Source organism: Miscanthus floridulus, chromosome 9 (assembly GCF_019320115.1).
Source record: "Miscanthus floridulus cultivar M001 chromosome 9, ASM1932011v1, whole genome shotgun sequence".
In the NCBI taxonomy this organism is placed as follows: Eukaryota; Viridiplantae; Streptophyta; class Magnoliopsida; order Poales; family Poaceae; genus Miscanthus; species Miscanthus floridulus.
The window spans coordinates 25,815,473-25,839,019 of NC_089588.1; the positions used below are offsets into that span (position 1 = coordinate 25,815,473).

General features: G+C 43.5%; 1 protein-coding gene across 1 annotated transcript; it reads left to right on the plus strand.

Annotated features, from left to right (window-relative positions):
* The first annotated feature begins 3,544 nt into the window (after positions 1-3,544).
* On the plus strand, positions 3,545-11,782 carry LOC136483553 (putative disease resistance protein RGA4). The gene is made up of 7 exons (XM_066480659.1): positions 3,545-3,892; positions 4,170-5,240; positions 8,400-9,438; positions 9,801-10,889; positions 10,981-11,095; positions 11,243-11,401; positions 11,515-11,782. The coding sequence occupies exons 2-6, from the start codon at positions 4,191-4,193 to the stop codon at positions 11,397-11,399; spliced, it is 3,450 nt and encodes a 1,149-aa protein (XP_066336756.1). The 5' UTR covers positions 3,545-3,892; positions 4,170-4,190; the 3' UTR covers positions 11,400-11,401; positions 11,515-11,782.
* Positions 11,783-23,547: the final 11,765 nt, after the last annotated feature.

Genomic DNA, 23,547 nt, shown 5'->3' on the forward strand with positions numbered 1-23,547 from the left:
CCCGATGACAATATAATACATTTCACCAGACGTTCATTTGTTAAAGCAACCAGCTCCCCCCTAGCATGGCACACACACGTACATGAAGCTGCCAGCCACTCGAGGGAGGTGCAGGTTAGTGTAGACTGTAGAGCACCATGGCATCTACCCGGTACACATCTTGCTAGACATCCAGACGGGCTGTCACGCACTTTCCATCCCACCTTCCGCTGTCACCACCCTACCGCATGCATCACCATCTTCTTCCCTGAATCATCACCAATTCATTCCCAGTTGAAGCAGCCAACAGAAGCCACCACATTACCTAAACCCCTCTCGCTGCTCCTCCTTTCTTCACTCACCACCCACCAGCACGGGCACGCAGCAATAATCCAGCACTGGGTCAAGCCAACGATGGTCGACCACGCCAATTCCTATCTAACCTTGACCCAGTGCTACTGCTGGTAACACCTCACTGCTTCCGTGAATTTCTGATCGAATCCGAATCTGATCGATCTGGCTTTCACCTACCCGTACCAGCCTGGCGAGAAGTAGAATAATACTCTTGCATTGGCACCCGTGTTTGGGACTGCTCCGCTCCACGTTTTTCAGCTCCGCTCCATGTTTTTTAGCTAAACGGTTTCAGCTCCACGCACTCTGCTCTAGGAAAAAGGGTGGAGTTGTGAGAACACCTAAAGAGATACTCCATAAACTCCAGTTTTTTATGGAGCTGCTCCACGGTGGAGTTTGTGGAGCAGAGTTTGTCGAGCAGTCCCAAACACCCCCTAATTAATGTTCATCTGTCAAAGCAAACCCGAGGTCCTTACTGGCATGGTATCTGCAAGCGATGCAGTCACATGGTATCTGGACCAGGTGCATACATCTAGACAACCAGATGGGCGATCAAATTATTGTTATAACTTAATTCAACTTGCTTTTGTGTTGACTTCGTTGGCTTGCTAATGAGGCTCCAATGTGGAAATAAATTGCAAGGGAAATCGAGGAAAAAGGATGGAATTGTACGAGCACCTAAAGGAGTGCTCCACAAACTCTAGATTTTTGTGGAGCTGCTCCACGGTGCAATTTGTGGAGCAGTCCCAAATATCTAGCACTACTACAGTAAACTTAATGGAGATGGGCGTTTTCTATTTTTGGAGGCGGGCAAAGGCAACTGGCTCCATCGAAAGATCACGGCGGTTGCCTTTGCCCGCCTTAGGTAATCAGTTAACGGAGGCGGGCGCCTTATAATGCCCGCCTCGGTAAATCAATAAAAAAAACAAAAAAATCCAGGCTCAATAGCGAGCCCACTCTCAGGCCCACCGCTGAGCCCACTTCTAGGAACGCCGTGCCGCCGCTGGTGGTCGGATCCACACCCATGCTGCCGCTGGTTGTCGAATCCGCGTCGGTGGTGGCCTGGCCGAATCCGCAAGCCCTGGCGCCGGATCTAGCAGATCCACGAGCCCCGACGCTGGATCTAGCGGATCCACAAGCCCCGATGCCGAATCTGCGAGCCCAGCCCTGCACTCCACCACTGTATGCCCCGCGCCACTGTCGGAGGACGGGAGCCGTGTGCCGTGCGTCGCGCCGATGCCGGAGAGAGATGAGCACCTCCACACTACTACATAACGGGTAATCACCGACGCCACTTTCACCGCTGGTTCGTATTACAAAGCATTGGTGAAATAATTTTCACCGCCGGTTCGTGTTATGAACAGTAGGAGAAAAATTTGGGCGGTTATCACCACTGGCTGGTAACACGAACCGGTGGTGATAAACCTATCACTACAGCCGGTTTGTGTTACCAACCGGTAGTGATGGTCGACCCATTTGTACTGCCGGTTTGTGGTACCAACCGGTGGTGAAAATCATTTCACTAACGGTTCGTAATACGAATCGGCGATGATGAGTTATGTTGCATCACAATAAAATTCATAACTTTTACAAAAAAAAGTCAGATGAAAACAAATTTTATATCGAAGTTGTAGATCTCGATGAGATGAGATCTACAACTTTGTAGTTGATGACTTTTTTATTTGAAATTGTTTACAGTCCCAGAAATCTGTTTGAAGCTCTTATATTTTAAAATTCAATTTTTTTGAATTATACAAACAACCTCAGATGAAAAATGATCAAAAGCAAAGTTACAGATCTCGCTTAACTTCGTAGTTGACAACTTTTTCATTAGAAATCATTTAGGGTCTTAAATTTCTATTTGAAGTTCAAAAATTTTGAAATTCAAATTTTGCAAATAACCTCGGATGGAAAATCAATCAAAACCAAAGTTGTAGATCTCGATGACTTTTTCATTTCAAATCATTTGATGTCCCAACAGTATGGCTAAAATTTAGACGATTTAAAATTCAAATTTGTCAAACGATCTCGGATGGCAAAACGATCAACATCAAAGTTGTAGATCTCAATCAGAACAACAACTTTGTAGTTGATGACTATTTATCCGAAGTTGTTTAGGATTCTAAATATTCATTTTAAAATAATGAGAAGTTAGCACTGAAGGAATATATGTGTTGTATGGACACAAGTGACTTAGGGGTGGAGTGGTTAGAGCATCTACGTGTGATGGCACAAGTCTCAAGTTTGAATCCCAGCACCGCGCAGCACCCGGATTTTCGCGCAAAAAATCGTGTGACTTGTGACAATGGGCATTCCTGGGATTAAATCAAATTTTTTTGCTATTTTTTATCCGATTTTGGAATTTCTGAAAATCCCTATCGCCACCGGCTGGTAACACGAACCGGTTGTGATAACTTTGCATCACGACCAGTTAGAAAACTGGCGGTAATGACAATGGGCATCACCGCCGACTTCACTGCCTAGAGCCAAAACCATCGGTTAAGGGGGGTCTAGAGCCGGCGGTGAATACCTATTCTGTAGTAGTGCCAGAGGCCCCGCCCCGCCGCATTCGCAAGCCGCTACCATGGCTTGGCGTGAGCAGCCCGCCAGGGTGCGAGCGCCTCCCACCGCCTCCAGAGAGTGCCCAGCACGAGAGGAGAGAGGGAGCACCCGCCGGTGAGAGACGAGAGAGAGGGAGAGAGCGGGCCATGCATGCACGAGAGAGACGAGAGGGAGAGAGTTGGCCATGCATGCGCGAGAGACGCGAGAGAGACGAGCGCCTCCTCTCTTGTGAGGACCGAGCCGAGAGAGGAGAGAGAGTGCTGTGCGGTGGCGGGTGAGGGAATGAGAATTATATGATGTATCTATGAGTGTCAGGCCGAGATGGGCTGCTTGCTGGGCCACCATTTTTTTGAGGCGTTACTGTCGATTAGCCGAGGGGTTAATCCATTAACCGGCAACCGCCTCGGTTGCATTATTGGAGGCATGCGAGCCGGCCACTGCCAAGTTGCATTATTGGAGGCATGCGAGCGAGTCTTTGCATGTCATCTCGTGCGATGAGAAAGCATCTTGCAGTACCCCCACGCTACTGCACGCAAATGCATTGGCCACCGTTTCACGTGGTGGCTCAGAGCTACTCTAGCATCCAAGGCTCTGCTGTGGAATTAATAAAGTAGGACGCAGTCCGCAAATCCGTCGAAGCTGTCACGCACTTTCCTGCCCACCTTGCAGTGTTAGTACCACAACCGACTCCAGTCACCACCTTCCCTGAATCATCAACATTTCCTTCCTAGCTCGTACACCCAACACAAGCCACCAAGCAGCTACTGCGATTCCAATTTGCAAGAACCTCAAATTGGAACCTAAATCAATCTCGCTGCTCCTCCTTTCATCACTCACCCGCACGCTACAATCCAGCTGTAGTATCTGGTTGGTCAGGTCCACGATGTCCATGGCGATTCTTGTCTAACCATTAACTAGTAGATCCTGTTCCACGACCAAGAACGAACAACACCGGCGCCGCCTCACTACTTCCGGCCATTGCTCAGCTCGTCGGCCCCAGGTTCGTTTCCTTAGCTATTATGTTTCTGCAGCTGCTTATGCGTAGCTAGATCTGCGCATATAGTGCCCACTGTGATGTAGTTGTTACCTTTCTGCAGCTGCTTATGCGTAGCTAGATCTGCCCATATAGTTGCCACTGTCATGTAGTTGTATGAATGAACGAGAAGTTAGTAGAAGTGCCGCGATCGCTGCAATAATAGATGGCAGATGATTGAATCTTTGATGTATAAAATTAAAATGCCATGTTGAAATTAATATCTGTTCTCATTTTGTTACAGCAAAAACCGAAGTTCTCAATCATGGCCGGTGTCCTAGATGCTTTGGCGTCCTACATCCAAAACATGCTCATGCAGATGGCGGCAGATGAGGTGCATATGTTGCTTGGAGTGTCCGGTGAGATTGATAACATGGACATCAAGCTTCGGGATCTGAAGAACATCATTGCTGATGCTGATAGGAGGAACATCACAGACCAAAGTGTCCAAGCATGGGGGATAGAGCTAAGGAATGCTATGTATGATGCCACTGACATTCTCGACCTGTGCCAGCTCAAGGCCATGGAGCGAGGCCAAAGGCATGATGCCGGATGCTTCAACCCGTTGCTCTTCTGCATACGGAATCCCCTACATGCCCACGACATTGGAAGCCGCATCAAGAACCTTAACAAGAAGCTAGATGACATCAAGGCACGTGGTGCATCATTCAACTTCATGAACCTTGGTACTTATGAGGACCGTGGAAGAAACGTGGTATCATATCCTTCTGGTACCCCTGAGACGTCAGGGGGGCTTGACGAATCTGGTTTAGTTGGTGAGAAGATCGAAGAGGACACAACAAATCTAGTAGAGATGCTAACAAAGAAGTATCCAATTGACGACGAGAAATCCAACAAAATAATCATTTTCTCTATTGTGGGAATTGGTGGGATTGGTAAAACCACCCTTGCTCAAAAGATCTTCAACAGTGAAGTCATAAAACATGAGTTCACGAAGAAAATATGGTTGAGTGTCAACCAAGACTTCAACAATACTGAAATGTTAAGGAGAGTAATTATGGAAGCTGGTGGAAACCACCATGCTTGTGGAAATTCGAAGGTGGCACTGGAACAGACTCTAATAGAAGCTTTGAAGGGACACAAAACCTTATTAATAATGGATGATGTCTGGGACTACAATATATGGGAAGGTGTGCTTAGAACTCCCTTTGTCAATGCCATGCTAGCTCAAGGTAGCCGTGTGCTGGTCACCACAAGGCATGACATAGTGGCACGTCAGATGAAGGCTGAGGAGCCCTACCATCGTATTGACAAACTTGGGCTTCAAGATGCATGGTTGCTGCTCAAGAAGCAGGTACAAGTTAATCCATACATTAATTACTTTTCTTTAATTATGCATTTTGTTTTCTAGCTGCATCACTTTAGTTTTGCTTCTATCTTAGTAGTGGGAACTAGATTCCCTGTCCTGGCAAACAACTTCTATTTTTCTTATTTGTTTCAACATCTAGTTCTACGGTGGTGACCTTCGAAATATATTATAAAGAAACAAAATGCCATATGTTAGTATTGTAATATCCTGCATATGCAGTCATGCAGACTCCACATAGGGCAGGTATTCACAATTTTTTGTTAAAGCAATTAAAATTTGGACATTGTATTACACTTCCTCATTTTTTAAAAGAACTTGAGATCTGTAGGTTCGATTGGATCTGTCATGGGCTGTAGCGTAGGCAATACCACATGGCGAATTAGCAACTAAATTTAATTCACAAACTAAGGCAACCATAATAAGTTTGTTTAGCACTATGTTTTTAGAGTAAAATAAAAAAACAGTTTTTGAATTTATTCTGTATGATGTCATCTGGGTCCCTAGACTCTCAAAATGCATGCACTGTGAGGTTAGCGAAATTGTCTTTGGATGTAATGTAAGTCCCAAGGTCTTATAATGCTACTTTCATGCCCCCCACACTTATACTAGAATATCATAAGGATCCCCAGACTTGTCACGTGCTATCATCCAGTTCTACATGAGCCCTAACACACTATACATCCTTATGTGGCAGGCCACAATTGATCCATTTGTGGTTCGGTATTGACCAGTAGTCCAACTCGAGGGTATGTATGTCACACATATTGGGCTGCTGCACAATATCAGAGTGAGAAGAGAGAAACAGAGAGAGAGGGAGGGAGGGAGGGGGAATCGAGACGGTGGGCCAAAGGCCAACATATATGTGTGGCTCCCATGGGAAGGATCCACTAGTAGAGATATTATGAGACATATAGAGAGCATTTGGTTGGGAGATAAGGTGGGGTGTGATGGTCTTGTCTCTCGTTTGTGGGATGCGGCGACCCTATTTCTTTTCTGGTTGGGGAGGGATGGGATCAACCCGTTTTCTGTTTGGTCTTAGACATAAAAAGTGGGATCCGCTAGTGACATGTGGGGCCCATTTGGTAGTTTTTATTCTTTCTTTTTCTTCCTCCTCTCGTTCTCTCTTTCCCCAACCGTAGCCGCCCGAAGGGCTCGCAGCACGATGCCCTACGCCTCCTCCTGGTCAGATCGGCCATGCCCCACGCCTGCTACTTCGTGCGGCCCCCGAGCTCGCACATGGTGGCTCTTCAGAGGTTGCACGACGGTGGCCTCCCAAGCTCGCGCGCGGAGGCTCCTCATATCTCGCGCATGGCGGCGGCCCCTCATGGTCACACGTGGCAGTGGCTCCCCGAGCTCGCGCGACGGTGGCCCCCGACGCTCCTCTTCTTTATCGACCGCCCCTATGTGCACCTCCTCTCCTTTTCTTCCTCGCCAGCAAGCGGGCTCGTTCCACCTTGGGCGACCCCCGTCCGTCAACTATCTGGGGCCTGGGCAACCCACATCTCATGGGAATATTCCCATGTGGGATGTCCTCGCCCCTTGTGGCCTCCCAAACAAACACCACTCATCCTGGAGCCATCTCGTCCCGTCCCTGCTTGTCCTTGCATCCAAACACACGGATACTGTTCCACCATGGAATGCCATGTTGAGGAATGGAAAAGGTCTATGCTGGTTTGGATGTGGATGACATCGTGTTACATATTCTAAGGCTAGAAATAATATTTTGATGAGTAAATTCCATGGTTGGTCCTCTAACTTGTGAGTTGTGTCATCCGGGTCGCCAAACATAAAAAGTGTCATTCCGGTCTTTAAACTTTGTTTGGGCCTCATATTTGTACAAACGGGTATGGATTCAGGCCCGCGTGAAGAGAAAAGACTCGCTTGCTTGAAAATAAAATATTAGCGGGGGTTATATACAAAATCACCCAGATACATAAATTGCACAAATATTAACAAATTTCATGAGGGTCTATTTTTTTTAAAATATCTTCTTCCACATTAGAAATGCTACATGAGTTCATCTCGCTGTCAATGCCGCCACTGCTGCCAGGGAGCGCCATGGCCACGGCTGCACAAGCGAGCCACCGCCACCGCTGCACAAGCACGAATGTGAGCAACCGTCGTGGCTGCGCAGCCGTACAGAACTGGGGTACTTAAATAGTTTAAGGATCTAAATGTGCAATTTTATATTTAGTGATATGATAGAAGACGTAGTAGTTTAGGGGCCATGGGTGTAATTTACTCTATAAAAATATATTATTCTCCACTGTACCAATTATCATATGACTGGAAGTATATGTGAGAAGGCATCGCATATGAAATTGTCTACAACAGCATTTTTAATATTGATTTTTCAACGTGAACTGGGTGGAAGCGTGCTATAGCAAAGAACCCACATATACCAACGCAAAACTCTTTGTACTAAACTGGATGTGCCTATTGGGTGAAATTTAATGAAGAGTGGGCCTAGAAACTACGAATAGAACTAGTACCACTTAGAATATTAATTATTTTGGAACAAAATTTGAAACTAATCCAACCACCTTTGTTGGGAGGAGACTATTACTGCTTTCAACTGTTTATTTGTATAGTCATGCACTGGGAGATTACATGCTGTCACTTGTAATTGAAATAATTCTTTCTAATATTTTTGCTTGGCCATACCTTAATGCGCCCCTTGTAATGAATATTTTTCCATATTAATTGAGTGATGTTTTCTTGAGCACTATAGCTTTATTATACAGAATTTATATTGATTGGTAGTGAATCATTCCAGTGGGTTCAGAATTGACGCAGTGGCAGCTACAATGCACACAATATTGTATTAGCTGAATAATAGTGCTGATTTTGCTAAAGATTAGGAAAGGCCGTACTTCCAAAGGTGATAGGAGCAAAGAAGTAGAAATTCATCATGAACATTGCTAGTGAATACTTTGTTGCTATTGTCTCCGAAGCAACATTCGAGCCTTTTTTCTTTCTTTTTACTTAGTTGCACATGCATAAAGTATAATATAAAAAAGGCTGACCAAAAATTATGTGTTAGAGACCGCATAGGTTTCTTTCTTGATGTGTTTTGCATTGACAGGATATCACGACACTGCACAATAAATTATTGTTTGTCTAATTAGCCTAAAATTCTTGCAGGTTATTACAGACGTAAATGATAAGCCCCATGTTGAAATACTAAAGGATATTGGAATGAGACTTGTTGAAAAATGTGATGGTTTACCTCTTGGGGTCAAAGTAATGGGAGGTCTCCTGCGTCAGAAAAGGATAAGACGAACCGACTGGCAAAATGTCTTAGATGATTCTCTATGGTCAGTATCACAAATGCCTAAAGAGCTAAATTATGCCGTATATCTTAGCTATGAAGATCTGCAGCCTTGTTTGAAGCCTTGCTTTTTGCACTATTCCCTCCTTCCGAGGGGCACATTGTTTTTTGTTCATGACATTGTTGGCATGTGGATTAGTGAAGGATTTGTTCATGGAACTTTACGTGACCTAGAAGAAATAGGAAGGGAATACTATGATCAGTTAATACAGCGGAACCTTATTGAGCCAGATATGGGGTATGCTGATCAAACAGTTTGCAACATGCATGATGTTGTTCGGTCATTTGCTCATAGCGTGTTCAGAGATGAAGCACTCATAGCTCACAATAGTACAATTGGTATTGACAAACTTAAATCACAAAAGTTTTTTCGATTATCTCTGGAAAGCAAAGGATCAGAACAACATGATTTGGAGTGGTGTTCTCTCCAAACACAGACATCACTGAGAACACTAATTTTAGTTGGTAATATAAAGATTAAGCCAGGTGATTCATTTGTTTCTCTTTCAAGTCTTCGAACACTACATTTGGACAGTGTAAATATTGATGCAATAGCCGAATCTTTGTATCAGCTGAAACATTTGAGGTATTTGTCAATAGAAAACTGTAATACATCCAAGTTACCAGAAGACATAGGCAAGTTGAAATTCTTGCAGTACATTAGCCTTTCTGGTTGTCAGAGTTTGGCTAATCTTCCCAGTAGCATTGGAGTGCTACAAGACTTGAGGTTTCTCAGACTTGACCCGACAAATGTAAGTGTTATACCAAGGGAATTTAGTGGCCTAACTTCTTTGAGGAAATTATATGGATTTCCAGCCCACATGGACTGTGATCACTGTAGTTTGGAGCAAGGTTTTCATTATCGGAAATAAAAATTTATCGGACGTCATGGATAAACAGGATAAGCAAGATATATCGGAAATATCGGACCAAATTCAAAAAAAATTCAAATTATTTTAAAAAAAATTCGTAGAATTTGACTTGAAACTATTCCTAAGCTATTAAACATCACTTGTTCACCGATAAAAACAAGAATAAAACATTATAGTGTGGGACCGTCGCACGGCTGAATTTGGGTTGTCTGTGTGGGAGCAGGAAAGAAGGGAAAAATTTGGCCTATGTCAAATTTTATCGGACCCTGTGGATAGAAAGGAAATTTCGGAAATTTCGGTGAATATCGGCCGATAAAAAAAACCTTGGTTTGGAGAAACTAGGGCCTCTCTCCCAGCTAACTAATCTTCATATCAGTTTCTTGGAGAATGTAGCTTCTTCCTCATCTGCTATACAGGCCAAACTTGGTGGAAAGAAGCGCCTAAGGTATCTCTCACTGGGTTGCACCGGTAGACTTGGAGATGATGGCCTGTTGGTAAAAGAGGAAGAAGGGATCTCCGAGAAAGCCAAGAGACAAATCGAGGAGGTTTTTGATGAGCTCTGCCCTCCACTTGGCTTAGAAAACCTTAACATTGAAGGGTATTTTGGTGAGCGGCTCCCAGGTTGGATGATGCTGACAGCAGTTACGCCCCTTGGGAGCTTGAGGATTCTTACGATGGATGACTTGGCCGGCTGCACAGAGCTTCCTAGTGGCTTGAGTCAGCTCCCCTGCTTGGACCTTCTGCAGATTGTTCGTGCCCCAGCAATCAAGCGTGTTGGGCTTGAATGCCTACAACCAAGCAATCATGTAGGGGTTGCGTTTCCCAGATTACATGAGTTGACTTTTGATAGATTTGTCGAATGGGAGGAATGGGAGTGGGAGGAACAAGTCAAAGCGATGCCTATCTTGGAGAGGCTTAAACTCAGTTTGTGCAAATTGAGCCACATGCCTCCTGGCCTTGCCTTCCACGCAAAGGCTTTGAAGAAATTATACATATATGATGTCAAGAACCTAAGGTCTTTGGAGAACTTCACTTCTGTTGTCCACCTCGACGTGTTTAGGAACGCTGACCTGGAGAGGATCAGTAATCTACCGAAACTGCAGAAGCTCGTCATAGTCATGTGCCCAGAGATGAAGGTATTGGAGGGCATGCCTGCACTACAGAGACTCAATTTGGAGGATTATGACATGGAAACAGTCCCAAGGTATCTGCAGGATGTAAACCCAAGGCATTTGCTGATAGATTGTTCCTTATCCCTGCTCACTTCCATAGCAGCAGGGAAATCAGGTCCTGAGTGGGACAAGTTCAGCCACATCCAGCAAGTCAAAGCCTATGCAGATGATGAAGGGATATCAAGGAAAAGATATGTGACCTACAGAAGAGATCCTTTCCGCTTTGAGACAAATATCAGTGGCTCTGACATTGCCCAAGGTAAATTAACACAGCCTTCTTCCAAGATATTTAATTTTCTGGTGCTCTGTTTTCTTAGTTTCCTTCATTCAATTCAATTCGTCTTCTGCAGCTCGCAACCGCCGCAAGTGGCTTGCTTACTTCCAAACATGTCCCGTTGAGGACGAGTGGCCCACAGGACGACACACGTATGCAGAAAAACGTGTGCCCCTCTGCGTACGCTTCAGGTAAAAAATTAGTCTACACGATTGATTGCTTGCCTCTGTTTCAGTAATCGTGCATGCTTACGCCTCCCTGACACCTGATTAATCGATCGAACATGGCAAGTTGTTTACCATTTCATTCCATGCAACGTATTTTTGCAACTTGTGCAGGTGCAACGCCTATCGTCACTTGGTTCGCTGGTTTGATGTAGCGTGCGTGCACTGCCGTGAAGCCAACGACATCGCTTCCCCATCAGATCAGTGGACCGAAGCAGCAGCGTATCGTGCATGTACACAGATTATTCTGACCAGAGGCATTGTTGGGTGATGGTATGGATTAGTGTGAATATATGCATTATGTCCATTCCTTGATATTCCGCCAACTGCTTGTGCAGAACAAGACTTGCTCTGTTTTTACTGTTTGTTCATTCTGCTTTCTTTAGGCTGCTGGGAGTGGGAGTGCTTTCATTCTGCTTCCTTCCGCCAACTGCTGGGAGTGGAGTATATGTTGCTATATCCTGCTGAACATCTATGTTTTGTACGGAGTATTTTGGATTGGAACATGCTTGTCCTTTTTAATTTCAGATGGCTTACCCGTAGTGTATGCCGTAACCTTGCATATTACCTTCATGAATCCACTGTGGAGACGTGCTTTCTCGGTGGGTTGAGTGGACCTACTTAGACACTTACTCCATCCGTCCCACAATAAAAGTCGTCATGGGATGCGTGAATGTTAAACTTTCTCAATTTTTACTAGGTTTGTAGAAAATATGTGCAACATTTATATCTTCAAATAAGTTTATTATAAAAGTATATTCAACGATCTATCTAATGATACAAAATTTGTATTATAAATATTAATATTCTTTTATATATAATTGGTCAAAGTTAAAAAGGCTAACTTCTCAGAAAACGAGAATGACTTCTATTTTGGGATATAGAGAATTGTTGCGAGTACAAGGACGTTTGGTTAGGGTACGCACGCCTTTCTTTTAACGAACTGGGCAGGTTGAGCTGCCGCTTTATTGGTAAAGAAGAGATCTAGACTGGGCTCGACTAATTAATCAGCCTGTTCGGCTGGGGCTGAAACGATCGTATATGATCGTGGATTATTACTGCTAGCTGGTTTGGTGTGAGAGAAAAATATTGTTCTAGCTGGAAATTTATGATCGTTTACGACCAAGCGAACAGGCCGAATACAACTCTAGCAACCTAGACAGGTGGCACTGTTCGGAATGAGCTAAAGTTTAGTCCTTATCACATCGAATATTTGGAGGATGATTAGGAGGACTAGACATGAGTTAGTTATAAAACTAATTGCAGAAGCCCTGGACTAATTTGCGAGACGAAACTATTAAGCCTAATAAATCCATCATTAGCAATGTTACTGTAGCACCACATTGTCAAATCTAGACTAATTAGACTTAACAGATTCTTATCGCAAATTAGCCTCCGTCTCTATAATTAGTTTTGTAATTAGCCTATATTTAATAGTCCTAATTGGTATCAAAGATCCGATGTGGCAGGACTAAAGTTTAGCTCCCAGAAAACAAACACCAAGAATTGGCGAGTGGCAACCCATCACAATCATGCATACTCCCTCCGTTAAGACAACAACGTTGCTATGGAATTCGTAACCGTTAATATTTTCGACTAAATTTCTAAAAAACATTCGGGACCGTTTGGATCCTTTCATTTTGGATAATTAGAATCTACTTAATGGATTAGGCTATTTGGCTTAGAATTTCACATTCCACAACTTTTCCAAGTTCACATATAAGCCTATCTTGAATTCTATAAATCAACATGCTATGTTTCTACTCTGCAACTTATAGCATGCTCTTCAACTTGCTTCCCTACAGTAGAAATGCAACATATATGCGTAATAATAGTATGCAAATATATTTCATATACAACCATATTAGCTGAATTAATTTGTGCCTAAATACTAGTGCCATCAGTTGAACATCCTATGCCGATGTCCATGATAATAGCCTACCTCTGCACCAATGACTACCTCCTCTGCATCCCTACACCAACACCATACCCGCTGACAAGCATGCATGAGGACTTCAGCAGCCCTAGGGGCGTTTACGGTCATTAGACATAGGTCAGTAATTGAAACAATATCTAAATTTACCCCAAAAATTATACAAACCAACATGGAAACATAATTCGGCCCATAAGAATGGCCCAAAAAATTCATACCATTTTGATAAGTCATGACGTATCCATTCATGAACTATGCATGGACGTCAAATCAGCGTTCCTCAACGGCGACCTCAAGGAGGAGGTGTATGTCGCTCAACTGCCCGACTTCGTCGACAAGCTCTGGCCCGACAAGGTGCTGCGCCTCCACAAGGTGCTCTACAGACATCGACAAGCCCCTGTGCTCTGGCATAGTGAGAACGAGCTGAGCACACTTGTACACCTGCGGGAAGGCTTAGAAGCGGCTGATCATCGGTGTTTATGTCAGCGATCTCATCATCATGGGCGCCGAAGACGCAGAGCTCCATGCGTTCAAGGAGAACATGAAGGGGTGATTCCTGCTGAGCAACCTGAGCGCACTCTCATACTACCTCGCCATCGATGTGTGCGAGGAGCGATCGGGGATCACCATCTCCCAGGAACGCTACGCTCGCAAGCTGCTAGAAAGGGCCGGTGATAGGGAACCTCTTTGAGGGTGGCCCAATCTTCACGATAGTAGGTCGAAGAATCGAAGATAACTTGTTTCGAACAGCGGGATAACTAGCTTTATACTTGTCTAAGGTCGGATGCCACCAAGTGACGGGGAGAGAGGCACCAAAACCGTGAAGATTTTGACTCGACCACAATGCGGAACTAATCTACACAAAACGGTGCAGCCGTACTGACAAACTGTAGAGCACGAACTAGCGTATCCCAAAGAAATATCTTCACAAGTCCGAGAAGAACAAGGAACAACAAAGATATAAAACTGCAGTATTGGGGTTTTGTTGGGTGATGGTATGGATTATGGACTCATGGCACACTGTAAAAATATATGTTGCTATCTGCTACCGAACATTTATTTTTAGGGAGTATTGTGGATTGGAACTTGCTTGTCCTCTGTAATTTCAGCTCGCTTAAGATAGTTTACACCGTAACATTGCATATTGAATTCATGAATCCGCTGTGGAGACGTGCGTTCTCGGTGGGTTGAGTTGACCTACTTAGTTGTGAGCTGAGTACAAGGATGTTTTCTTAGCGAATGCCTTTTTTTTAACGAACCTTTAATTGTGAACTACCGCTTTATCTATAAAGAAGAAGATTCAGACTGGGCTAGGAATAACTAAGACAACTGTTGCAAACTAGACATGTGGTATTGTTTGGAAATGCTTATAATTGTAGGCACGATAAATCCAACTCTAGGTCACCATTTTCATGAAGTGTGTGCAAGAGAGACGTCGTACATCTGTGTATTGGCGAGTGGCAACCCATCACAATCATGCATACTCCCTCCGTTAAGAAATCAGTGTTGCTATGGAATTCGTGCCCATGAATATTTCTTTAGTTCGACTAAATTTTTAAAAAATATTGGAGGAATTTTATAATGGTTAGAAAAAATATAAATCAATTATGGGATATAAGATCGGACGGTGCAAACATTGGAGGTATCAATGTGAAAATACTCAGTACTACCAAAATGGTAAGGACGGTACCAAAATAGGGTGGACCACTACCAAAATACGTGGGCTGGCTGCAAAATCTTCGTTTTATCACTAGTACAAAAAAAGTTTTTACTCACAGTAAAAAATGGTCTTCAGAACCAGATTAAAAAACTGCTACTATGCCATCGATTGTAAAAAGAAGTGACCGTCCCTAGAAATTGATTTTCAAGGACGGTTTTCTTAAGATAACTGTTCTTAAAAATCTTTTTTCAGGATAAGTTAACCATTCCTAAAAATAATTTTCAGATTTTTTAAAAATAATTTTGAAGCCTTAAAAATAACAAAAAATTTAGTGTGGAAGAAGCGCGAAGGACTAACCAGCCACTCAAAGAATTTAATAATTCTCGCTATTTCTATTTCTAGTACAGTGATGCCGCTGGGATCCAAACCCACCACCTCTCACCTTGAATGTTCTATCCCCTACCACCACACCACACAATCACTTATGACTAGCTTTATGATGCTATCTATGTGTATTGATATGTATGAACCTTGTAATCAATATTTGACTTATAAACAATCTTAAGTGAAAAAATTTTAACTATAAAGTTTTAGATCTCATCGAGCAATACAACTTTGATATAGAACATGTCTCCAAGGTCATTTAATTTTTTTTTCAAAATATGACAACTTAATATATATTTGGGCCCATAAACAACGTCGAATAAAATTTCATCAACTATAAAGTTTTAAATCTCGTTGAGCTCTATAATTTTGATATAAATTTTAGAGTCAAGTGCACCAGCGGTCCCTAAACTTGTACTGTTGTGTCATCCCAGTCCCTAAACTCTCAAATCGACCGTTTAGATCCTCAAACTTGTTCATCTGTGTCATCTTGGTCTCTAAACTTGTTCGGCTGTGTCATCCCAGTCCATAAACTTGCAAATCACCTGTTTAGGTCCTCAAAGTTGTTCAATTATGTTATCTCGGTCCCTAAACTTGGTTTTGAGTTCCATCTAGGTCAAAACAGGGTGATCTAAAAACTTTATATAAAAAAAATTCATAACTTTTTTATATGAACTCGAATGAAGGCAAACTTTATATCAAAATTGAAGCCCTCGACGCGATCTATGACTTTGTAGTTGAAAAGTTTTTGAATTAAAACTGTTTAGGGTCCCAAAATATTATTGTATGTTTATAGATTTTGAAATTTGAAATAAAATTTTGGGACACTAAATGACTTCAAACAAAAAACTTTTCAACTACAAAGTTGTAGATCGTATTAAGAACTATAACTTTCATATAGACTATATCAATATCCAAGATTGTTTGATAATTTTAAATTTCAAATTTCAAAATCTATAAACATACAATAATATTTTGGGACCCTAAACAATTTTAATTCAAAAACTTTTCAACTACAAAGTCGTAGATCGCGTCGAGGGCTACAATTTTGATATAAAGTTTGTCTTCATTCGAGTGATATGAAAAAGTTATGAATTATTTTTTGATATAAAGTTTTTAAATCACCCTGTTTTGACCCAGGTGAGACTCAAAACTAAGTTTAGGGACCGGGATGACACAACTGAACAAGTTTGAGGACCTAAACGAGTGATTTGCAAATTTAGGGACCGGAATGACACAACCGAACAAGTTTAGGGACCGAAATAACACAGATGAACAAGTTTGAGGACCTAAACGGTCGATTTGCGAGTTTAGGGACCGGAATGACACGGCAGTACAAGTTTAGGGACCGTTGGTGCACTTTACTCTAAATTTTATCTTCATCCAACTTAATTTGAAAAAGTTATGAATTTATTTGTGCTCAGACTATTTTTTAGAGTGGTTGACATAGTCAACTGCCTTTAAAAATGGATTTCTAGGGCTGGTAGACTTAAGTCAACCATCCCTAGGAATCACATATTTTCATAGGCGGTTGACATAAGCAACTATACCTGAAATCATATTTTTAGGATTTTTGAAAATATGTCTATTTCTAGTGACGAATTACTTAACAGAACCATCCCTATAAATATATTTCTCGGGGCGGTTTCTAAGCTACAGTGCTCCTGGAACTAGTTACAAACAGTTTGCTAAGTAAACCATCCTTGCAAGAAATAGGAGGCGTCCTAAAAAATCTTTTTTGTACTAGTGTATTTTTTTGGTTAACTGTACATCCGTAATTTCCATATGTTCTTGGAAGGGCAATCTCCAATTGTCCAAAAAAGATGTCCTACTATCTATGGAACCCGCTCGGAGCTCTCGGACTGCTTTTCCAGCCTCAGCCATGGTCGTCAGCCCCTCCAGCCACTCGGCTGCCCGCATCTGCTGCAGCGATGCGCGCCTCGCGCTCCTCAGTATCAGAGGCAGCGGCTTGACGAGGTGGACATCACCTCAGCACCAGAGGCAGCGGCAGCCACCCTGCGCTCGCTCGATGAGGTCAACATCCCCTCAGGTGAAACTCAAAGCTTCTGATCCCAAATGTTCGACAACAAACACAACATAGCTGGAATTGGGAAGTAGGCAACCACCAGTTAAATAGCTGTTTCCAATGAAGTCTAGATGAGGCTCCTCTAACTTCGGCTACTATCTGACTTTGTTTCACTAATATGTGGGTCTGATTGAAACTGACTCACTCGTCGGTGACTCAAAGTCAGGTGAGCCAACCTGACTCTACGTACAACTCTGGTCCTCTAATAGTTGGTTGAATGATGAGGCCAATTGCTGTGATGAAAGTGTGAGTGGGAGAAAAATAGGAGACATGTGCATCATTAATTTTTTTTTTTGCTATTTTTTTAGCCAAGATATGCGATTTCCGGAAAATGGATTTGTTGGGAGTGGCTCATTTTTCAGCCGCCCCTATAAATCGTCAGCCACCCTACAAATCAGTGATTTGTAGAGACGCCTGCGTGAGCTGCCCCTACAAATCCTGTGTGTAGTAGTGATTGAAGACTTCAATCGCCCACATATTTTTCTTAAACTATTCGTCATGCTCGCGTTGCCGCATACCAAGTCCACACGAGAGTCTTATTGCACGCTCGTTTGTTACCAAAGTTAGTAGCAAAAGAAGTCTATTAGCCATTCAACAAAAAACTAAATAAAAATGAATTAATATCGTAAATATTTATAGTCCTTCATGCAATGTAAGCCCAGTCTCAATGAGAGTTTCATTCTCATTTTTTGCTTTAACACATCAGCAAATTGGATGAGTTGGCAGGTTAATAGTGAAGAGAGAGATACAGAGAGTTTCAAAGAGATGAAAGTCATTGTCACAGTTACCAACACAAAAACTAACATGCGAGTGTTGGTAACTGCGTGATGAAACTCCCCATTTAGACTAGCCTAAGAGAGAGATTAAGAAGCCAACATGCAGGGAAAGAAGGTATATCAATGAGAGAAAAGGAAAGTCAATCATAACTAAATAAAAGATGAAGCAATCAGGTGAATGGGCCTGTGGTCCAGTGGTAGGAATGTCCAGTGGGACGAACAGATTGCTATCAGATGGGCCACAGGACATTCACCTGATTCCTATTTGTACACACGTGGGCAAATACGAATATATGACAAGTAGGAATGTCCCCACGGTTAGAACAGATTGCTATCAGTGGGCGATTCCTATTTGTCCAGTGGTTCATCTGATTGCCTCCCAATCTCTGTTTTGCGTGATACTAACCGTGGGGCGAAAGATTGACACCAAACTACTGGATAGGAATATATAACTGTACTTGCACAAAACATTACTGTCTCTATCTCAAATTATAAAGTAGTTTAGACTTTTCAAGATACTTAATTTTTCTATGTGCCCACGAAAGCTAAAATGACTTATATACTAGATACGCTATTTGCTCTTTGGTCTGACATAGGACATGCATGGTATAGTTGCTGGAACCTCAAACAATTCTAAATATAGAGACGAAATCAAAATCAAGCAAGGTAATAGGTTGGACAGTTGACTTGACATGATACAAAGTAATTAGGCTGAAAATAATCACATCAACACCATCAATTGACCCACGCTTAAAATGAAGGATTGGCTCAGTCTCCATCACTAATTGTGCAGAAAATTGACTCCCTCAGAAATGTCAACCTTTGGTGGCCTAGTTGCGTCTATTTACAATAAAACTCGTAGTATATTTAATAAGGCAGGCTGTGTGCGTACTACGATGCATTTACTGAGTATTAGAATTAGCAATCCTTGCCCTCCTAAGGCTAAATAATCCAAAGAAGCATAGAAATAAGTATTGGAGGTTTATCGATTTGATTTTGATTCTTCCTCTGACTGTAGCACCAGGTATACAAGACAAAACATCAAGGGGTTGAAGTTGTTTGCTACTATATGGATACAAAATCACCGATGGCCAATGAATACAATCGATGCTAAATATGTTCAGTACTGAACAACCCTTGATAATCACCAATTGTGAGTAGTTGAGATGCATCATCGGGTGCCGCTGCTAATATATAACAGAGAGAAACACAAACACTTCCTTCAATGTTATTGTTCTTCGAAACCAACATACTAGAACTTTGCTTTGCCAAAACATAGTACCTGGGTCCTCTGTTCCGCCATCCATAGCAACACCTTGAGATCCCCTCCAAGCCCACATCCGAAGAGCTAATCGAGGTGCATAATCTCTCTCTCTCTCTCTCTCTCTCTCTCTGAAATAAGTAGATGATTCATCTCCAAGACTTGAAACAGCTTATGCCTTTTCATTTGGTAATGAGTCTTTATTAGATTCCTATGCACTCCAACTTTCAACCAACCATTAGCAGTATGAAACTGCTTGAGTTGCAGATTATGAGATCCAATATTTTAACAATTAATTACAGTGCCGTGTGGACTTTGGGTAGATTATGAGATCGAATTTTACTTCTCACATGTACAAGTACAAGACATAAGTTGTTACACATGATCACTGCACTCGTTATTTGAAAAAAAAGAACTGATTACTGCCCGCAGACTGCAGACCCTTTAACAGCCATGCTATTTGGTCTAATTTTGTTACAAGAGAAACCAAAGCTAGCAAGCTGCCGATAATTTTGTTATCCCCGTAGGTTTTTTTCATCAGCAAATATCACGTGGTCCTTTTAGGAAAGAATATATATGTAAAATTCTTATAAGTTGAGACACAACAAATAAGAATCGGACACAGTTCATATAAGTTGAAGCAAAGCAAATAAGAATCAGGCACCTAGACTAAACTAAACATACAGAAAAGGGAGACAGGAAGGTAGAGGTCCATATCCACCGTTTGTTGGAAACTGAGGGTTTCGAGCCGGGTACTCTGGGCAAAGGTATAAAGAGTGGAAGGTGGGTCCAAGCTCAATTAGGGTTTTATAAATGTATTTACGAACCTCCCTTACATAGCATCCGGCTTCTCCTTTTACAGGGCACTGTTTGCTACTACTTCACAGTACAAATTTGCCCTTTGACAGCTAAGGTACATTCCTACAATATCCTAAGACCAATACAAATCTTTAGGGGCATCTCGGGTCTTGTCCACCGGCACCGCCTTTGCTTCTTGGGCTTTAGCTGCAGGCCCATGGGAGGCCCATCTCCAATCTCAGGCTGCAGTGCTGCGAGGACCCCTTTCTCTTGGGCGAAGACATCATAGCCTCTGCCCGAGCTATCGGAGCCTCCGCCTTCGCTCCTGAGTCTCCGCCTGTGGACTCTTTCGGACATCTTCAGGGCCATGCTCAGGCCTCCGGCCTACCGATAGCTAGTGGCGAAGGCCTTCTTGCCACTGGCGGAGACTTCCTAGGCTTCTTCCTATAACGTGTGTGGCCTTCGCCTGAATTGCTGGGGTCTTCGCTCCATTGCAGGCCCCACGCGAAGGCTTCGCCAAGCAACCCTACAAAACAGTTACACAAATGTTCCAATGGTATTAGCTTATGTTTACACTAGCCTCCGCTACTCGTGTGTTAGTGTTCCAACAGTTCCCCCTTGATGGTGTGGTCCAATGCGAGCGGGCCGTGAGCCTCAAGCGCGACACTGATACCGAGTGGCGGAGGCTTGCCCCTATCCCCCTAGGTCACCCGTATTGGACAGTTGAAGGGGTGACGTGTCACCGTTTGACTCATTGCAGTGGCTCAGTGCCCGATGCACTCACGAACAGTTGTGATCGTTGGTGTTTGGAATTCGAAGCTTCCCCCCATGGCCTATATAAAGGGCGGGTTGGTGGGGATGCCCCGCCCCCTGTGCTGACCAAGCCATCGCTTTCTCTCCTATGTCTTTCCAATCCCCGGTTGTGCTGCTCTGCTGTCTTGTCTTGGTGGCTTAGAATTTTCTTTGCGCTGCTGCTTTTTTTAGTTCTATGCTGCCTTCGGAAGTGGCTTTGCCTACTAGCTCTGATCTTCACTGGCCTAGCTTTAGCGGTCCTTATCCCCGCTTGCTTGGCGTGAGGTCTGAGGGTTGGTCAAAGAGGTACAAAGAGTGTATGTCTGCGTCTGCGGAGGCTCAAGACGATTTAGAGAATATTGAAGCTTCTATCGGAGACCTGATCCCCGTTTCCCCGGTCAAGCAGGCGAAGGAACAAATGGACAAGTCTTGGAATTTTGGGCCTTCGCTCATGATGGAAGAGGCGATAAAAGCTCTAGAGGATGAGGGCTGCTTCCCAGCAGGGAAGGGTCGTCCTCCGCGGGGTGACACTGTGCCTCAGCCGGAGGTTGATGAAGTTGTTGTCTTCATGGATTTTTTTGCTTGTGGCCTTCACATACCTCTGGTCTATTTCCTCCGCTTGGTTCTTAATACTTTTAAGGTACAGCTCCATCATCTTACTCCCAACGGGGTTCTTATGTTGAGTAAGTTTTGTTACGCCTACGAGACATATGACGCTCCCCTGGACTTGGATCCATTTTGTGCGTATTATGAACATCAGCGTCAACCTAAGAAGGCAAAGTTTGACGGAGGGGAAGTTGAGTATCAGTTTGCCAGTTGCACTTTCATGGCAAAGAGGGCTCAGAAGGATGGTGGTTTGAAGATTTCCGTCACGCAAAAGAATAAGTGGGAGAAGGACTGGCCTCGCTATTGGTTCTATGTGAAGTCTCCCGGGGTTGTTCCCAAGAAAGGACCAAGGGTGAAGAAATATCCTTTTGCTTCTACATTGGGAGACATGAAGCCTTTGACTCGTGTGAGGCCTCTTGTAGAGGTTGATGTGGAGTGGGCAGCGTGTGATGCGGCCTTCGGCAAGGCCTGTCGCTTCTCTGGGGGTCGTGACCTTGTCAAAGAGATGGCGGTATCCAATTTCTAGCCTCTGGGAAACATAGGCCACGAATGACCCTTATGGGGATGAAGCTCCCTATCTTCGGCAGTGTGGAGGGAGAGTTCTGTCCGTGTTTCTATCATACCCATGGGGAAGACGAGACCGATGAGGAGTACGTTAGTGAGGTGGAGCAGTCTACCTCTAATATCCTTAGGAAGATTTCCAAAAGGGAATATTTGTCTCATCGCGCCATCGGCGGTACCATGCCCCGATTGAACTAGGTATTTGATGAGATGAAGGTGAAGTATGGGGATTGTAAGGTTCCTGAGAAGGTTTTGAAGTCGATCGAGGATAAGGCGACGAAGGCCTCTAAGTCTGCTGCGGCCCCTGTTACAATGGCCCCGGGCGAAATCTAGGAAAAGGAAGAAGACTGACACTCCGAAGGCTATTGCGAAGAAAAGGAAGGTGGCGAAGAACGTTGTGGATGCCGCTGAAGAAGTGGCGGAGAGTGCCCATGATGAGTCGAAAGCTGTGCATCCCATTGTTGATGCTGGTCAGCCAGAGGCTTCCGTTGCTTGCCCGGATGAAGACCTGATGGCTTCGTCTATTAAGGCGATGGCCATTGTTCCTAGGGCGGGAGCCTCTAGTGTGGAGCCGTTTCCCTATATCCTTGGTGATGATTTGTCTGAGTTCAAGGGTGACACTATAGGGGCTGGTTCTACCTTCGCCTCCACCAGTGAGGAAACCATTTTTGTCAAAGCTGGCCGCTCTGCAAAGGCCCAACATTTGGAGGAGTCACAGGCCGAGTCTGATGAGCGTCCATCTTCGGTTTTCCCCCAAGGTCTGGAGGTTGCACCGACCTCACCCCGTGCTGTGGGTACCAGAGCATCGAGTTTTATTGGTGAAACTTTGTACCTAGGTAAATATATCTTAAGTGCTTTCTGTATTTTACTTGTTTTCATAGCTCCTCTAATATGTTCTTTCGTTTCTTAGCTGGTTTGACCAAGGCAATGGAGACACCAATTCCTGGGGAAAAACCTGCTCCTGTTGGCTTAGATCTTGCTCGAGTGGGGTTGCGTGCTCGTCCGAAGGCCTCACTGTAGCTTGGAGCTGGTCCTTGGGAGCATGCGCCCCCTGGTGATGGAGGTTTGATTGGCTTAGCTCTTGTATTTTTCTTTGAACTTGCTATTGTTTAGTTCTTATTTGTTCGCTTTTGCTTCAAGCGAAGGTTCTGCCAATACACTAACTGGGTGGGTGGAAACCATGCATGCTCTTTACAGGGAGATAGGAGGTTGCATTTCATTTTTTTCCTATTGGTTTTGCTTTACTTTTTCTTATATTTTATCTTTTTGCTAGATCATGCCCGTCATGATTTCAAGAAGGTGAATTTCAACAAGCTACTGTGTTACAATCTTGAGCATAACTGTGCGGTTAGTGCATAGGCTTTGTATTCTCACCTTATTAGTCTTGGTTTTCTCTATTTTTGTTAACGTTTGTTGTTTTTAGGGACATCATATGTCAGAAATCCTTGAGGAGCGTGCATCCGAAGAGGTTATCAAGCAGGACGAGGCTATTGAGGTTCTTCAGAAAGGGCTAGATAGGGTTGAGGATGAAAAGAAACGGCTTGCCATAGAAGTGGCTAATC

Excerpts from the sequence above, each read along its gene's own strand:
- LOC136483553 (XM_066480659.1), top strand. The coding sequence starts at position 4,191 with ATGGCCGGTGTCCTAGATGCTTTGGCGTCCTACATCCAAAACATGCTC. Across the intron at positions 10,890-10,980 it reads TGGCTCTGACATTGCCCAAG|CTCGCAACCGCCGCAAGTGG; the intron begins GTAAATTAACAC and ends CGTCTTCTGCAG. Across the intron at positions 11,096-11,242 it reads CCCCTCTGCGTACGCTTCAG|GTGCAACGCCTATCGTCACT; the intron begins GTAAAAAATTAG and ends CAACTTGTGCAG.